Below are 20216 nucleotides of genomic sequence, written 5' to 3' on the forward strand. Positions count from 1 at the left end.
GTCTCTTCTTTACAGTGAGACTGAATATTTGCCACAAAAACGCAATAATATGGACGAGGCAAAATTCTTCTGATGACGAAGCAAGGGTCTTTTTTTTCTTCATTCTTTAGGTCATTTTTTTCTTCCTTCACTCTATAAACTAACTCAATGTCCAGTCAGAATGCTAGTTCTCAGAACTAGATGGAAACAGGAAATTGTGAAAATGGAAAGTAATAATAATAATGCATTTTATTTAATGGCGCCTTTCATAACACCCAAGGTCACCTCACAAGCAAAAATACAGATCACTACACAAGACAAAACACAATGAACACTCCGCACAAAACAGATAAAGTGCAGTCAAGACTCAATAAAACATATTATAAAAAAGCCTGTATAAAAAGATATGTCTTAAGCAAGGGGCAACCTCCCGCAGTTTCTCTTGAAGCCAATACGGAAGTGACTTAAACTGCAGTTCATCGACTGGCCACTAGAGACAGCCTCCAGAAGGAGCAGAATCTCATTGAGCTCATGTTAAAATGCCCAACTTTACAGCAGAATGACACATGTTTACAGTCTGGGAAAAATTGTGGTTTTGGTCTATACGGCTAATTTTGCCCTTCATGACGACTGTGAGGGGGGTGAATTATTGTATAACTCATTCGTTTACATTATATAAAGCCTTAAAGTTCTGCATAATTAAGGGCGTGGACACTTTGAGTGACAGGTGGATAGCCGTTTATCTGCTGTCTGTTAGTCATCACGTCACCTCAGCTCCGCCCACGTCCCGCCTCTTTGCCCATTTTCTATTATCCTATGGGTGACGTCACGGACACTACGTCCATATTTTTTTTTACAGTCTATGATCTTAAGACATATCTTAAAGTGTTTAATATTTGTGTATTGTTACGATCCTCGGTATGTGTGGGTTGTTTTTTCTTTGTATATGTGTGCAAGGATTGGCTGTCGTTGGAGGAGCCTGATTGGCGGGTCTACTGATGCGGTGCTCATCGAAGATTTCGAGCTCATTCTGGCATTGGCTTTGTGGTGTGAAGAGCTCTGGATGCCTCCTCCCATCGACAGAACCCAAAACCTTCAGTCGGCCATGTTTGTTTGATTATGATTTAATTGGGTTAATTTTTATGTTTCAGCGATTTACTTTGACTTTGTTTGTGATTTGTTCATTATTAGGGAGATAGGGAAGTTTCTTTGTAATTGTGTTTTGTCCATGAGTAGGTCATTTATACATGTTTTATTTATGTCTATTTTGTTTATTATGTTGGCCTTGGGGCACCCTGAAGCCATTGCTACTTTTAATTAATTACCTTTTCCACCTTAATAAATGTATACTTTGTGGGATTTAGAATTGTGTCTTTGGTGATCTATCGGCCGGGGCGGGTTTTCCTTTTTTACCAGCTAGAAGTTCACGTCAACCGCGTCTTAACATAACGGGTCATAACAGTTTCCTTTATCAACCTTAAACTATTTTCTTGCTATTATCACTATTATTTATAACTCTAATATTGCCCTTACGGTGAATTTATCTACATTATTAATCTATCACCATATTACTGCGTTGTGAAATGTGTAGTGCATGGAGGTAGTTTGGGAAGATAGGCTTTAGTGACTGAAAGATGTTACAAATATATATATATATTTCTAATTAATACTTGTATTTCAAAAGTAAATATGTACAATGTATTTTGATACTAATGCTTGACCTTAACGTTTTTGCTTACCAGCTACTGTGGCATTTTCACTGACCACAATATTGACACTGATACCAAGGAAAAAAAAACTGCTGTAGAGATATTTTTAATATCTCATAATCTGGCAGCAGGGATATTAGGCTACTGTCACTTTAAGACCTGACACACGGATCCATTATACTGTTACACATGCGTTTTCCTTCTCAACTGTTTATGTCCACTTAAAACTGAACTGACTGTGTTTAAGTGAATACTTGCCAAGAATGGCATTTTGACATTATTTTGTGTGTATTTGACTGTTTAAGCGCAATAAGCAGCAAAAAATAACTCAATTTAGTACAGAGAGGCAGCTTTATGTGCGCGCACCTTGGGTGTGAGCACAAAATCTGCAGGAATTAGTAAAATTATGCTTCAAATCATTATTAAAAATGAGTATTAGAAGCGTTTCTGATATTTCAGTTTCAATATGCATCAAAAATCAATATTTTTTTAAACACTACATTGCACTTAGTTTATTATTTCAGATGCTTTTATAAAAGACTATTGAAAAATTTATATATATTATACATACAATTCAAACCGCCAAAGTGGCTAGTAGGAGTGACTATTTGGCGGGTTGGCGGGTGTTAATGTCAAGCCCTGCCTTCATCTAACATCATTTGCATAATAAGTTGTCATGTGATGAATCTGTATTTTCGCAGATAATAGCGTTTTGTATACTGCTTGCCTGCTGTGTGACATAAATGGATATTGAGCGTTTTTTTACAGCTTGCACTAACTTTGCCAGCCAAATTTGCTGCAAAACTGATTTGCTTAATAAAAGCGTACTTTGAGATACATGCATTAGAATATTAAATGAAGGCTAAGCAATTCCTGGTGAGAATAATTTTTATATTAATATAGTGTGAATGTGTATAATTGTGTTTTTTATGAGAAGCCAAAAGAGAATTTACACATTGGTGGACAATAAAGTCATTTAACTTTACAATAGATGTAGTGCAGCGTCCTTTCAAGTAATTTGCATGCAATGCATCTGATTGCCTTAACAACCTCACACACGTGCTGCCGATCTATAGTAAAATCACTTGAATACGGTACACAGTGTGTTAATTTGTAGGTTTACTAAAGAGAAGCAAAAAATGTGTTTTTGAAAAACTGGCTCGGTTTGGCACCCCCAAGCTCAAATGTCAAGACACACGCATGATGTACTTTCAGATGGGTTGTATTTTGCATGTGAATAACTGAAATGCTTTTTTTATTTCACTCTTGACATGAAAAAAACTGTCATCTTCGATTTGTTGTGCTTTTTCATTTCATTCCGGATGTGAATAGGCCTGTCGTCAGTGATCTGTTTTGCTCATTGTATGCATGGGGCCTGGTGACATTGTTTTTGAAACGGATTTTAAATGAAATGTGTTAATGTAGGCATAACATAAAAAGTTGTAATTAGAAGATTTGTTGCGCTGTTTGATGTTTTCTGTGCAGTAAGTGCTCCTCGGAGATGTTAAAACCGTGACAGAAGCAGGCCTCCATGTTTAACTCATTTCATTCAAGCAATCAATAATTTTGACTACTCAACAGCAACAGATTGGCCCTTTATCAGCAGCCAAAAAGCAACCTGGCACGTGACTCGCCGGAGTTGTCTAAAACAATCAACGGCGGTGGTTGTGGTATCCCCGAGTGCCAACGGCGCAATCCTCCTCCTCACCCGTTGCACAGGAAGTCAGGTCTCGGCTAGCGGCCCGTACGGCTCCAGTGAAGTGAGACTGATCAGGCTTGTCACGAACACAGAGCCTCAGCTCGCTTCACCGATGGCTGCGCAAACTAGGACAGCTGACATTTAGAGCTTAACGGGTACCAGAGCAAAAAAAGAGCAGTGAACAGTGCTCAGTCCAAGTCTACTGGATCGAACTGTCTGCGGTACAATACTTGTGTTTTGTTCTAAAGCCTGAAATGAGCTTGAATTTTGATAATCATCAAAATCAGAACATTCGCAAATCTTAGACAAAAAGAAGACGGCAATTGCAGATCTTTCTGTCCTACTGATGCCTGGATTGCTACACCATGGCCAATGTCCTCTATTTCTCTCCACCATTGCGGACTGCTCTTATGACAAGCCCTCGATGCCCTGAAGCACACAAGTGGATTTGGGAAGGTAAACATGTCCAGCCTACTAAGATAAAACCAGTGAGATGGCACACTCCAGGCAAATATCATGGTACATGACACCATTCCTCCCGGTGCCTACGTGGCCTTGCTGCGCCGCAGCAGAGGGCAAAGGCAAACCTAGAGAGGAAAGGATGTCATTGGAGATTTGATGAAGATTTGAACAGTCAAAATGTCATCTACCAGCAACTTGTTAGAGGAGTGATAAAAAGGCTGTGATGTTTGCTGACTTTCAAACGTCTTGTAATGGAAGGACAGGAAGAAAATGATGGGACCCCCAAACCAGAGATTACCAGAGACTAGACTGTCTTTTCTCCGTTGTTAACAAGCGTCTCCACCTTTATTGTGAGAGATATATTATATACTTTTAATATATAATATATCGCTTCTGATTCTGTTCTCAGGTTAGGATAGTACTACCAAGCAAAACTTTATTACCACATTTACAAGGATTATTTTCAGATTAAAGGGTTAGTTCACCCAAAAATGAAAATTCTGTCATTAATTACTTACCCTCATGTCGTTGGACACCCGTAAGACCTCCGTTCATCTTCAGAACAGAAATTAAGATATTTTAGTTGAAATCCGATTGCTCTGAAAGGCCTCCATTGCACAATGGCACGGTTCACTCTCAAGACCCTTAAAAGGTACTAAAGACGTCGTTACAAAGTCCATCTCACTACAGTGGTTCTAAAATAACTTTATGAATCGGTGAGAATAGTTTTTGTGCACAAAAAAACCCTAAATAACGACTTACATAGTGATGACGATTTCAAAACAAGGCATCATGAAGCTTCGAAGCGTTATGAATCAGTGAGTCGAATCATGATTCGGATCGCGTGTCAAACGGCCAAACTGCTGAAATTTGGCGATTCAAACTGCTGAATCGACTCGCTGATTCATAACGCTTCGAAGCTTCATGATGCCTTGTTTTGAAATCAGTCATCACTATATAAGTCGTTCTTTAGTGTTTTTTGCGCACAAAAACTATTCTCGCCGATTCATAAAGTTATTGTAGAACCACTGTAGTGAGATGGACTTTGTAACGACGTCTTTAGTACCTTTTAAGGGTCTTGAGAGTGAACCGTGCATTGTGCCAATGGAGGCCTTTCAGAGCCATCAGATTTCAACTAAAATATCTTAATTTGTGTTCCGAAGATGAATGGAGGTCTTACGGGTGTCGAATGACATGAGGGTAAGTCATTAATGACAGAATTTTCATTTTTGGGTGAACTAACCCTTTAAGGTCCATGTACCGGTTAAGACGGGGTGTCCAATCCTGGAGGGCCTAGAGATTCTAGCTCCACCCTGCTCCAACACACTTGCCTGGGCAGTGTCCGAAATTCCTTATACCCTTAACCCCTAGGAGTCTGAGCTGTTTTGGGGCCCTTTAGAAGTTTTGACATGCTCTGACATTTGTGCATTTTTCAGTTGCTTATAAACATATTAATGGCAAAAGTGTAATTACACTGTATTCAGCACAAACTGGGCTACCATAATATGTGAGCAACATGTATGTACATGCTTGTATTTTTGAGAGAATAATGTTCATGCATAATTAAAAAAAAAAAAAAAAAATTTTAATTAATTAAGGCCCCAAAACACACAATAGATATGTGTTCACAAGAATTATTGTTTGATTATTGGGAGTTTTTGCATTGAGTTTTTGCTTCAAAATTATGTGAGAATCATTGAGCCTACTCATTCACATAAAACAATATATTAATTTACAATTTGTAAAACACTTTTTCTTTACTCAGGCCTTATGCGAGTAGGCGTGAACGAGCCATGAATAATAATGTGACCACTCCTGAGAAACAAAGACCTGCATAATAATGAGCTGCATAATAAATGAGCTTTAGGTAGGCCTACTAGATTTTAGGTTTACTAGATAAGTACAGTAACAGTAAAAAAAAAAATGTTTTCTGGGGGAAAAATCTAAATGTTTTTTTACTTAAAGTTTTTACTTAAAGCAAGCTAAATTATCTGCCAAAAAAAGAAACAAGATTTCAATCAGAAATGTTTTTGAAAGAGCTAAAAAATCAGTAATATTGTGACACTGAACCTAATTCAATATTCAATAAATACAAATAACTGAATAATTGGTAATGATGAATGTTATAAGTTTTAAAACATAAAAAAAAATTAGGGCACTGTTTGAGGGAACAGCCATTTGTATTGGCGTCCGAAACCATAGTGGACATTATTGAGTGCACTTCAATCCTACAGTGCACTGCAATAACAAGTGTACAACCGATGTACGCTCAACGCCTAGAGAATACCCATAATGCACTGTGAGAGAAGCCAGGAGATGGCGCATGCAGCTGAATCATCCATCCATCCCTTTTTCAAACCGCACTGGTCCACTGTGTATTCAGTGTAATATCATACAGGTATAAATTCCTTTTAAATTGATTATTTAAGTATACGTTTAATTATGGTCTATACATGCCAGTTTCAAGATCTTCAAGATCTTTTCATTACTACTGGAGCTGCCAGTTTGCTACTTTTCAAATAATTATTAAACAGCGAGCACAAACTATGCAAAAGCGGCACACTCAGTGTCTGAATTCACTCACTCGTTTTCATTCACTCCTTCAAGTGGACCATATTAGTGGAGTAATGTAGGGATAATGAATGAGGGTTTAGGGGGCGATTTTGAACACAGCGCTGGACGTTTCCAGTAATCCTGAAGACCTTGATTAGCTGGTTCAGGTGTTTAATTATGATTGGAGCTAAACTCTGCAGGATTGAACACCCCTGGGTTAAGCCATTATTCAAAAAATGTTGAGTTCCTCAGACATTTTCACCTTCTACAACTTCCTTGGTCTCGTAGTGGGCAAAATTACTTTAATTTGGACATCAATCTTCCGTTAGAGAACCTGCACACAAAAGAACTTTCTCAACATGCACCCATAACTGGTGAATAATGAGAATTTAGGATTGGTGGCTCCAGTCAAATGCAGTTTTCTCCAGTCATTGCAGTGGATATTCTGAGTAAGTTGTATATGATCCAAAATTCTGATTAATATTGGTATATTCAAACTGGATTATTTGGATTTCTAGTAACCAGAATGTTATCTTAAAGACCTCAATATCTCTTCCCGATATACTAGTTCTTCATTTTTCACTCGAGGTAAATAGAAGTTTGAAATAGCTGAGCAATGGTATATTGTTTGTAAACATTCATACACAGCTTGTGATGTCAGATCTGCGTTTAAATGAGTATTTAAGTATATGCTGCAAGCTATGTTCTCAGAAATGCAGCAAACACACAACAATATAGCCAAGAAATCTAGACGCACCCTAGCGGCAGCAAATGTAATTTGCAGTCAGGGTCGTCTAGCAACTTTCCGTTGGCTTGCGAGCTGGAAAAGCCAAACTGTGGTCAGGCCAATCACATGGTGTATAGAGTCGGTGGGCGGGATTAACATAATGATGGCAGAGTTGCGGCCGTTCCGCGTGTTAACTCGTAAACAAAGAAGTTGGCGAACAGTAGTCTTTCAAATCGGCTTTGGCCGCAACTCTGGAAGACTTGGAGTTAAGCTATTCTTTGAGAAAAGAACAAAGAACGGCACTGAAGTCATTCTTAAGAAAGGAAGTGTTCAGAGTTTTGCCGACAGGATACGGTGAAAGTTTAATCTATCAACTAGCTCCGCTTCATCTTCTTCGTCGCTCTGGTTGGTTGTAGCGCTATCCTATTGCGTGCAGAGGGAATTTGAAAGACAACCGTTTATCCCGCCCCTCGGATTGAGCCCTGCCAATGGTGAGTTCCCAGACCCAACATCTTGATGTGGGTCTGGCTTGTCAGGCTAAAAACAATAATGACAGTGCTGAGAAAAAAAAAGCAGTTAAGAAAGCATCTGATCATAGGGATGTGGATATATTAATAATAATAAAGCTAACTCAATAAACAAGCTACAATTAGTCCAAAATGCAGCTGCAAGAGTTCTTACAAGGTCAAGAAAATATGATCATATAAAACTGTATCATCTCTACACTGGTTACCTATTAAGTCCTGTATCAATTATAAAGTTTAGCTATTGACCGATAAGGCCCTAAACCAGGGGTGTCCAAAGTCGGTCATGGAGGGCCACTGTCCTGCAGAGTTTAGCTCTTACTTGCCTCAACACCTGTCTGGAAGTTTCTAGTGTGCCTAATAAGTAATAAGACCTTGATTAGCTGGTTCAGGTGTGTTTAATTGGGGTTGGAGCTAAACTTTGCAGGACAGTGGCCCTCCAGGATCAGGATTGGACACCCCTGCCCTAAACGGTTTAGCTCCTGTGTATTTAACTGATCTTCTATTGCGCTACAATCCATCACACTTTTTAAGATCACAAAATTCTGGGCTTCTGGTAGTGCCTAGGATATCTAAGTCCACAAAAGGAAGGAGAACGTTTTCACATTTGGCTCCTAGACTCTGGAATAGCCTTTCCTGATGATGTTCTGGGGTCAGACTCACTCAAGTCTAGATTAAAGATGCATCTCTTTAGCCAAGCATTCTCATGACCTTGTACTCCAGTTATATCAGATCAAATGCACATGATTGTCTTTGCTTAATGTTATGAACAGCATTTCCCTTTGCTTTCTGTTTTATCTCGGGATGCCCATCTCCTGCGAGGACTTCAGATGACGCAAACTCTGAATCAACATGCACCAATGCTACATTTTTCTATATATCCTAATCATTTGTTAACAACATGTATTCTTTACTTCAATGAGCTCATTGTTTCTGCCTTTAAGGAACATGCCGACTTTTTGGGACTTTAGCTTATTCACTGTATCCCCCAGAGTTAGATAAGTCCATACATACCATTCTCATCTCCGTGAGTGCCATAACTCTGTCTGACGCACCCACCGCTAGCCTAGCTTAGCACAAAGACTGGAGGTAAACGACTCCAGCTAGCCGACTGCTCAATAAGTGACAAAATAACGCCAACATTTTCCTATTTACATGTTGTGATGTGTATAGTTACATTGTGTACTAAGACCGACGGAAAATGAAAAGTTGCGATTTTCTAGGCTGATATGGCGTACCATGGGTGCGCGATGATATTACACAGCGCCTGAAAATAGGCTAACTTCCGTCAACATAACCAACTTGACAACCTGCTTACACAGAAAGCGTGTTGGGGACTATTTTCAGGCGCTGTGTAATATCATTGCGCCACTGCACTCATGGTGCGACAGCACAGTTCCTTGATTATTACGCAGGAATGAGAGTATAGTTCCTAGACATATCGGTCAAGAAAATCACATCTTTTTATTTTCCGTTGGTCAAATCATTTTTGAAATACATAACCTCTGATAACAGATCACTGTAAATTGTACTGTAGATGAATGCATTTCTGTAAAGCTGCTTTCAAACGATATGTATTGCGGAAAATGCTATACAAATAAATGTGAATTGAATTGAATATATGTTATACCACTCTGCAATTCGGCAATGCATTCATGTTTTTACGCATGTCTGACCTTGACAGACTGAAGAAAAGAACCTGAAAAAATGCCCATGTCATGTGTGAAGCTCAAAAGCACTTCCTTAAGTAACCTTCATGGACCAATGGCAATTTTTTCTTTTCTTTTTCAGACTAAGCATTCTTTTAACATGCACATGATGGTGTCTTACCTAAAACATACTCAAATTCAAAATAATTCTTCACCAAGGAAGCAATACTCCTCAGCAACAACACGTGGGTTTGATTTTCAACTGTAAATCCCTTTGACCTTTTCTGGCTACTCTTCGATGGCATTCAGGCAAATGTAGGTGCTAATTTAAAAAGCTTTTCCATTGTACAGATATACACATTCAACTGGCCTTTCACAAGCACCTCTTGCAGAGCTAAACCTGGATGTGAATTGAGAAATCAACTTTCCTGCCTTTGATATATAAAAGTTAATTGTGATATAAGAACATCCTGTAAGTTTCGCTACCGAGCAATAAACATGCTGGTTCCAGCTCACGTGCGTAAGACATTGAGCGTTTGTTCGCTTAATCACAGCAGAATCGATTGTAAACAAGACACAAGTCGAGACTGGATTTGCAGACATATTGAGATTAAAACACAATGCTGTGCCTTCTATATTGGATCTGACAGGAATGGTGCAACACACTAATGTGAGTAAAACATGTTTTTAAATGTGATAGTATTGCAATGTTACAGATCGTATTGATTATGTGTACGTGTCTAACTGAACATACCTTAGCATGCTGTCACAGACTCCTTTATTTGAGGTGTTATTGGTTCATTCGTGATCAGACTCGGACATGTATGGGCCAGGGCTCGCAAAGCCCAACGTCCTGTGGCTATGTGTTTATCAGACAGGCTACCAAATGTAAGCCTGGCCTGCCGACGGGCTATCTTAAATAGTGAAATAACATTCCTTTCTTGCGCGCGCGCGTATGTGTGTCCGGTTCACGGTTATATCCACCAATCGGGCGGGCCAAGTAATACAAAAAATTACATTCCAATCAATCGCGGGTGGATGAGAGATTAATCAGTGTTTGATTTATAAAGACATTTTGCGAGCCCTGTGAGCGTTTCCCCACACGCTTTCAAAACAATTCCCACATGTACTGAGGGGAGCTGAAGCTCATTAAATATGCAAATCTTATCCAATCCGTGGGCGCCCACTGAATACGAGCGTTTCTTGAGAGAGCCTCAAAACCAGGGCAGAAAACAGCCTATTACTTATTCATTTTGATGTTTTTGAATGTAAAAACCCCGCAAACGTCATAAGTTGACCTCAGACAACAGTATAAAAAAATAAAAAAGCCAGTTCATGACCCCTTTAAAGGCACTAATGAAAAAAAAAAATCTTAATCTATCTTAAAATAAATTTACATGGTAAAGTATATGTAGGCAGAGGAACATTTCCCAGCACAAATTTCCTGTGATTAATGATTGTGTAAATAAAAAAAAATCCCAACATGATGAGCATAACATACTTTGACCTGCTAATATCAAGACAACAGTTTCACAGAAAACTGGAAACCAAATGGAACTGAAATCTGTTTAAGAGGGCTGACATATTTTTGCAGTATAATTTGGTGCAGCTAGTGGTGAGAAATAATTTGAGAATTTGGTGAGAGATATAGTAGTACAGCATGCCATTAGCAACGGCAAGGTCATGGGTTCGATTCCCAGGGAATGCACGAACTGATAAACGGCGTATCTTGAACGCTATGCAAGTCTCTTTGGATAAAAGCGTAAATGTTAAATGTAAATGAAATAATACACTGCAACTTTAAGTGTACATACACCACTTCTTTGAATCAGAAGAAAGGCTACAATTATATAATGGGTTTTTGAAATATCATACCATATACCTGGGTCTTGATATGTCAAGCTTCACGACAAATGAAGTGGGAATAATGACCCCGGCGACCTTACAGAAGGCCGCTGACCTGTAGCTAAAGTGAGTGTGAGTGCACTGGGAGTGAACTGTACATGTCTATGCGTGAGTGTAGTGTACTGCTGAGGGACTGAATGGTGAGACGGTGATGCTGATGAAGGCTGCTGTTTTCCGTATGTTTACCATCATTTCAGCTCTCTTGGGGAGGACAAACATGGCTCAGACTGGGAAAGGCCATAGAGCAAAGGCCTCCCGAGGCCGTACACGCCCTCTCACGCACACATGCCCACTAACATACACATGGTAGTGCGGCATAGGAAAGGAAAAAAACCAAGGAGAGGGAGGGCAAGACACAGGGTGACTGGAAGGGGAGGCGAGAGAGAGAGAGAGAGAGAGAGAGAGAGAGAGAGAGAGAGGGCCTGCAGACACAACACAGCTCAGAGTTGATTGGGAGTGACAGGCTGCTGATTAGTCAACTCGCAGCCTACACACACGCACAAACAAGAGCAGAGGAATGAGCAGTCGCACAAGAGCGACCTATTCTTACATGCACTTTAAAATGCAGCGTTTTGTGGCGACATTTTTATGCATTGATAAACATCTTTTCTCCAAACAAATCAAAGATACTTGTGTGCTTTCCGCGAGTGAGCATTGATGGATGTGTCTAACCTTGAGAAGATAGATGGGAATGTTGCTAAAATCCACAGGCAGTTTGAGAAGGAATCGAGCAGAAAACTCCCCCGTCTATAAGAAGAAAAAAAGAACATAAAGAGCATTAAATAGTGAACACACACACACACACATTCTGTAACATTCCTCACACAGTAACCTACTTGTTAAAGGAATCATTTAACATCATTGCCATTGTTTTTTCATAGTCATTTTGTCCCAAACCCATTTGACAGGAAAAAGAATTGCACTGATTGCTCTTTTCCATCACATTAAAATGAATGGGGACGGAGGCTTTCACGCTTCATAAAGGATGTAAACGCTGCATAAAAGACATCCATACATTTGTGATAGCCCTTCGATGGACTGGACATCCCAAGATGCTGGCAGCCCGAGATGCTGGAATAGGACAATGCCCAACATAGGACAAGTGGCTTGGAAAATTGATGGATGGATGGAGGACTTATGCACTATTCTATGCCGTTTTGTAGTATAAATAGTGTGTGTAGTGTGTTCTCACTGAAAAGTCCAAGTAGAAAAAGGGCACTTAATTAACCGAACCGTGGCGGAGGGGGAGGGGCTAACAGACTCTATGTTGAATGGCAAAATAACCTTATGAAATCCATCCATTACACGGTTGAGTACATAGTGCATCGTTTGGGATGCAACTATAGACTTTCCTATTCTACTGGACCAGGTTTTTCTAAAGTTATAAGATTCAAAAGACAAAATTTAAATCAGTATTCACTTGTAGGGCCCTATTTAAAACGTTCTGAGCGCATGGTGCAGGTGCACTTAGTAGGGTTCTTGAAGGTTTCAGTAAGTCAAATTTAAGACCTTTTTAAGACCATAAAGATTAAAAATTAAGACCTATACGACGCATTAACAAAATTATTTAAATCAAAGAAATTAAAAAAAAAAAATCATTTTATTTCAATTAATTCAGTCATTGAAAAAGCATTAACTTAATTTACAGATAAAGCAATGACATTAGTAACCCTCCACAGCCAACAAGGTGCCAAATGCCCAAAACCTTAGGCGCAAAATGAAAATAGGCTAAAACAAACTTGCCCTCAAATAAAATAGAGTACAAAACAGCATATTAATAGGCTAATAGAGATTGAACAGGCTACTCCAAACTAGGGATGTTTGTTTTTTTTGCAAATGAAAAGTGTATGCATATAACATTTTATATATTAATGTTTATATATTAATGAGACTAATAATAATTATTATTATATTCGATAAATACAAATATTTAACAAAATTAGAAATATTACTATTACAATAACATTTTAATAATTTAAAAATTAAAAATAGAGTATTTAAGAATAAATATAACAATATAATAATAATACTACTACTAATAACATTTATATTTTACAGAACACTTATTTTCCCAAAAAACTGCTGAGTTACCTGTTAATATGCAGACAGCATATGACTAAAAATCATTAGAAAGGTCTAAAGATTTATTGTAAAAATTAAATTTAAAAAAATCTATGCTTTTTATCTGTGATATCAATTTCTTAAAGTCTATGTATTTAATATGAAATATGAGCCTCTTATGCATCTACTGTGGGGGAAAAACTGTACATTGGAAAAAAACATATGGATTGTCATATAAATGTATTTAGAGAGAAGTATTATTTTTCATATTTGTTACCCAACCGTCTCATTCATATTGGAAGCCAGAGGGCGCCCTCGAGCAGAAACTCCACATTTGCCTCAGAGAAGTAATCGTTAGCCCTAATGTGAAGCTAGCGATGTAGGAAAAACAGAAGATAGAAACATTTTGACTGATGAAACGAAGAGGGCAGCGTAGCAAAGACTCTAGAGCTCCGCTTTGTAGTCTACGATTCGATACTTTTTTGCTACTGTGTAACGTTAATAACTTTCTGCGGCCAGCGTTTCAGGAAATGAACGAGGATAAAACCTTTTTTTTAAGACCTAACTAAATGAAATTTAAGACCTCGGGTGAAAATCTGGCCGTTTTTAAGACGTTTTAAGGCCTTAAATTAAAAAAATTGAATTTTAGACATTTTAAGACCCTGACTTAGAGCGTGTCTGAATCCACTTTTGCTAGTTTAATGATGGAAAAAACGGTCAGTGCACCAGGCGCATGGTCCAAAACGGTTGTACCTAGTCTCTTAATGATTCATGGGTGTGTTTTGGGGCATAACATGCAATAAACCAATCAGAGTCTCATCTCCCTTTCCCTTTAAAAGCCAGTTGAGCTTGCCCAATGGCAGATTCGCTATTTACATGGAGGAATTTGCGAGCAGAAAGACTGAACTCTTCTCCAGAGAGGAATCCTTTTATTTTTAATATTTAGAAATGTTTGTGTGCTGCTGCGCGTCCCTGTGTGTGTAATAAGCAGAGTGTACGCGCGTTGTGCACCGACCTATAGGTGCATATTACTAACACACCCTTTAAATAACACAAAAAATACTGCGCTATTGACTTTAGACCAGGTTTTTGTTGGTTTTTGTTCATTTTCCTCAAAATAGCAACACGCCAACAAAGCGCCTGAACACACCTGGTTTTCAGACCAGCACGCCCATGGGTGAACAGATGGGCACTAGTGCCTTTGCTATTTAAACAATGTGGCGCTGGCCGTGAAAATGATAACTGCGTCGAGCTGAAACGAACAAAAAACACTTGCTTCGCATTGAGCCGGGTGTATGATACGACCCATAATCTGCATCTCCACCTCTAGCTGTTAAGCAACAACTGGATCATTGAGTCAATGAGAAGAACCATATCAGTAAGATTTCAAGTTTTTCACTGACACAAAGCTGTTGATTTCAGAAATATTCTCTTGAGTGGCACCTTTTATTGTATTGTATGCCCCCTCCAAGGTGATGTGCGTGTTTCAGGGTGGGGGTCCTCATAGCTGCTGGTGCTCTAGGGAACCTACTGTAATCTGTCCCTACCAGGGCTATCAGCAAAAGCTAGAAGCAATAATTATCCTGCTTTGTTGTCAAATACTGTGCTGATGCATTGGTCAAGCCACTACTGTCAAGGTATAATTTTGATTCGATTTAAAATGGATGTGAAGTACACATTTGGCAAGACATGTTCAGAGTGTTCACTTCAAATTCCCATCAAATGCTCTCTAAAGTAGGCCATAGTCATATTCACTTTCGAATGAATTCGCTGCATGACTCCCTTGTTTACATTCATATAAAATACATAACTTGGGTCACATAATTTTAAGATGAGGATTACACAAATGTTTCCTAATCACAGTCTGTTATCCCACAGACCACAGCTCACCACATCCCTTTAAAGACCGAAGCCCATGAAGCAACACACACACGCCCACAGCCCAACACACTGCACTCTTCCCAAAAACACGACCATATTACGGAACCCTCTGCGTGTCCATTTGTGAGGGAGTGTGTGTTCGGTTGTGCAATTCGCTTTGCTCTTCACCAAGAACCCACTTGTGTGCATCCTGTGACATTGATGCTCAGGCCCACTCCATAGTCCGTGCTCTTAAAGGGTTAGTTCACCCAAAAATGAAAATTCTGTCATTAATTACTCACCCTTATGTCGTTCGACACCCGTAAGACCTCCATTCATATTCGGAACACAAATGAAGATATTTTAGTTGAAAGCTGATGGCTGAGAAAGGCTTCAGACAGGCCTCCATTGGCATTCTGTACACTTATACTCCCAAGACCGATAAAAGGCACTTAAAATGTCGTTACAAAGTCCATCTCACCACAGTGACTCTACAATAATCTTACGATGCGACGACAATAGTTTTTGTGCGCAAAAAAAATCAAAATAACACCTTTTTCCAACTTGTTACTGCCTTCCGTGTGTGCCTCCACGACGCATGCGCGAGAATATGACGCAGATCCGGCGTTCGGACAGATGACCCAGAAGCGATTTGTTTACGAGCAGAGGAAGACGCGCGTGTCTAAGCTGTTGGATTCAACATTGATCGTGCTTTAGGTCTCGGCGTAGTGCTCAAAATGGGGCTTAAGTGTGCATTTCATGGATTCCCGAACGCCGGCGCTACGTCATATTCTTGCGCATGCGTCGTGGAGGCACACACGGAAGGCAGTAACAAGTTGGATAAAGGTGTTATTTAGATTTTTTTTTGCGCACAAAAACTATTGTCGTCGCATCGTAAGATTATTGTAGAGTCACTGTGGTGAGATGGACTTTGTAACGACATTTTAAGTGCCTTTTATCGGTCTTGGGAGTGTCAATGTACAGAATGCCAATGGAGGCCTGTCTGAAGCCTTTCTCAGCATCAGCTTTCAACAAAAATATCTTCATTTGTGTTCCGAATATGAACGGAGGTCTTACGGGTGTCGAACGACATAAGGGTGAGTAATTAATGACAGAATTTTCATTTTTGGGTGGACTAACCCTTTAACAGCTCAGCACATACATAAGGTTGTCGGTTCATCCCCAAAATGGGATGAGCGATTACCAGTCACCACTGAATCCTTGAATAAGGCCTAACCTCAGGTTGTTCCAGGAAATATATGCTTTTAATAAGCAAACTCACAGTAGCACAGTATAAAAGTGCCAGCTTATTAACAAATTAGTACTGTTAATTCCCAAATTGCAAAGGTGGACTTTAAAATTTGGAGGAAATGAAGCAGACAATTATTACCACTTCAGTCAATTAGTTTATGAAATTTCAGGTCAGTTTACCTGAAGTGGAGCTAAGCGATTCTGTGCTCCAAATATCTGCTTTGGTAATAGTGGACGGTATGCTGTTTAATATAGGCTACTAAATAAAAATCTAATGTCTATTTTAGGGATGCACGATATTATCGGCACGACATCGGAACCGGCCGATAAACGCTTAAAATATAAAAATCGGCCGATATGAAAAAATTATGCGGATATGCCTTGCCGATATGATAACGTGTTGATATGCGCCTGCAATAACTCACGTGTGCAAGGACTTCTATAGCGATAAGATCACGTCAGCCGTGTGGTCATTCTTCAAGTGAAAACAAGCAAGTGCATTGCATGTATGGTGATTTATATTGACAGTTTTTAAATGCTGCCTTGAATTTGTGAATCAACGCAGGATTGCCAGGTTTTCACAACAAAACTAGCCCAAAACAAGCACAATCGCGTCTCCCCACTCTCTAGCGCACGCGGCAGCCTCTACAGCAGCTGAAGCTCCTCCAGGTCCTAGTGCCCGACCTGTAAAATGTTATATATAGCCTATTTAGTGGGGGCAATGTTGTTAAAGTAATAGTGAATGAAAAGTAGAATACACAAATAAATAGAAGTTACTTCTTACATACAGTTTATTAATCTGTAATAAAATTTTATGAAATTGAAAATGAATTTTATGAAAATGAAAAATAATCCAAGGAGCTCTAAAATAATTGTAAAAAAAAAATTATCTGAAGCTAAATACAGCATCAACTGATCCCATGCCACCCCCACTTCATGTGCACAAACATTAAATCCAAAAATAAAATATTTAGATTACTGGGTGGTTGCCCTGCTCGCTTAATAAATAAACTCCAGCTGGTACAAAACGCAGCAGCTCGAGTTCTTACTAGAACCAGGAAGTATGACCATATTAGCCCAGTTCTGTCAACACTGCACTGGCTGCCTATTAAACATCGCATACATTTTAAAATCTTACTTATTACTTACAAAGCACTAAATGGTTTAGCTCCCCAATACTTGAGCGAGCTCTTAACATATTATACTCCATCACGTCTACTGCGGTCTCAAAATTCTGGCCAGTTGATCATACCGAGAATATCCAAATCAACTGCAGGCGGTCGATCCTTTTCCTATTTAGCACCTAAACTCTGGAACAGTCTTCCTAACATTGTTCGGGAAGCAGACACACTCTGTCAGTTTAAATCTAGACTAAAAACACATCTCTTTACTGTGGCATACACATAAAACACTTTTTCAATGAAATGATTGTTAGGCTGCATTAACTAGGTCAGCCGGAACTGGGAACACTTCCCATAACACCTGATGTACTCGTGACATCATCAGAAGAATGGCATCTACGCTAATGTTAGTCTCTCTGTTTTATCCCGAGGTTTACTGCAGTCAGCTGGATCCGGGCCGTATCCAGATCAGATGGTGGACCTGCGCCCAGAGAAGACCAACACAGGACCCCGAAGTGTCTGGGAGACCGTGATTAGACTCCCCCTGAAACTGCCTCATCGACACGGCATCCTCAATAAATCCGTCTCCAGCGTGTTGCCTCCGATCATTCGAATATTGCACTTTAATAATTATTTAATCAACATCATCCTCAATAAACCCGTCTCCAGCATGTTGCCCCCGGTCCCTCGAATATTCTGATCTATTATGACCTCCGAGCTGTAAAACTGCCAGAATAATAATAATAATACGCTGTTTGTTAATTGGCCAGAGGAGAACTGGCACCCCGACTGAGCCTGGTTTCTCCCAAGGTTTATTTTTCTCCATTAGGTCACCTGATGGGGTTTTGGTTTCCTTGCCACTGTTGCCTCTGGCTTGGCGTGCTCAGTTGGGGACACTAAATTTTTCAACTAAACATCGAAATACATCTAAATAATAAACTAAATTAACCATTTAAACTAAATTACTGATCAAATTATTGATCTAAAGCCCACACTGTCACTGTATGATACTTGAAATTTTTCCAGAATGGCTATACAGCTGAATAAAATTATGCTGCATTATTTTCCTGTTTAACACTGTAAAGCTGCTTTGAAACAATCTACATTGTTAAAAGCGCTATATAAATAAAGTTGACTTGACTTGACTTGACTAGATTACAACTGCATCTGTCTGGGTTGAAAATTACTGACTTTATTATTGTTATTTTCAGCGCTTTTAATATACTCTTATTATAAAATAACTTTATTAACATTTATTTATCTTTAACAAGTGTCCTTTTAGTAAGGACACCTCAGAAATCTGAAACCAGAATGAAAAAAAAAAAGTTTTTTTGGGGACGAATTTTAGCCCAAGTCCAGCCCCGAAGACGACTTGCTTATAGTAAAGACAAACAGTTTCACTTAAAGGGTTAGTTCACCCAAAAATGAAAATTCTGTCATTAATTACTTACCCTCTTATCGTTCGACACCCAATCATGATTCGGATCGTGTGTCAAACCGCCAAACTGCTGAAATTTGGCGATCCAAACTGCTGAATCGACTCACTGATTCATAACGCTTCGAAGCTTCATGATGCCATTTTTTGAAATCGGTCATCACTATATAAGTCGTTTTTTAGGGTTTTTTTGCGCACAAAAACTATTCTCGTCGCTTCATAAAGTTATTGTAGAACCACTGTAGTGAGATGGACTTTGTAACGACGTCTTTAGTACCTTTTAAGAGTCTTGAGAGTGAACCGTGCCATTGTGCCAATGGAGGCCTTTCAGAGCCATCAGATTTCAACTAAAATATCTTCATTTGTGTTCCGAAGATGAACGGAGGTCTTACGGGTGTCCAACGACATGAGGGTAAGTCATTAATGACAGAATTTTCATTTTTGGGTGAACTAACCCTTTAATGCAATTGTGTGCATGAATTCATTCAGTTGTGTTTGACAATCACTAAACTTGTGCCGTGAAAACACTGTATGTAGGATACAGTTATTTTTAGAAATTCCTAATTGTGTTATATTTTGATATGCATATTTTTGTTTCATTTGGCATTAGTATGTTTATCACATGGACTGGCAATCCGTCCAGGCTGATTGATTCCTTGCGTTTGGCTTGAGATGCCGGGAGAGGCTCCAGCACAGAACAAGCAGTTTAGAGAATGTATGGATGTTTATAGCAATGGAAAGATTGGGCTAGTGTGTTAATGGAAATGTATGAGGTGATGCAGGACAGGTACCCAGCTGTTCTTGCGGCCGGCGTAGATCTCCATACTGCGTCCATAGTTAGGGTCTTCCAGCAGGCTGTCATATTCGAAGAGCAGACGGGAACTGTCGCGCAGCCGCTGGCACTGGTACTGATGGTACTGCTGCAACAGCTCTTTCACCAGCTGCAGGAGACACTCCGGTTTACCCGCATCCCACGACACCAAGTGCTGCCAGAGGAGAGAAAAGAAAAAGAGAGTGGGAGTCAGCATTTTATCACACAAAAAAAGTGTAGATGGGGAAACAGAAACATCTAGCACTTTTCCGTCTACTTTTAAAGCTTTGTCAAACCTTTTAAGTGAATATTAATAGCTTGTTAAAAGTTGAAAATGCATTTTATTTCTGTAATATGGTGTATATTTCAGGGTGAAATTTGTTGCATTATGGCAATTTTTACCAAAAAATTTGTCCATACGCAGCACTATACGCAACAACCTGCGCTGCACTGTGTATTCTAATTTCGTT

General features: G+C 39.3%; 1 protein-coding gene across 1 annotated transcript in view; it reads right to left on the reverse strand.

Annotated features, from left to right (window-relative positions):
- babam2 (BRISC and BRCA1 A complex member 2) overlaps positions 1-20216 on the reverse strand; it is a 166581-nt gene that overhangs the window by 83300 nt on the left and 63065 nt on the right. Inside the window, exons 5-6 of the mRNA XM_079832471.1 lie at positions 19727-19921; positions 11880-11954 (exon numbers count right to left, since the gene is read on the reverse strand). Of these exons, the coding sequence (XP_079688597.1) occupies positions 11880-11954; positions 19727-19921 (270 nt within the window). The remainder of the gene's footprint in view (positions 1-11879; positions 11955-19726; positions 19922-20216) is intronic.

The sequence above is a fragment of the Gobio gobio genome (assembly GCF_949357685.1).
Source record: "Gobio gobio genome assembly, chromosome: 13".
Lineage (NCBI taxonomy): Eukaryota > Metazoa > Chordata > Actinopteri > Cypriniformes > Gobionidae > Gobio > Gobio gobio.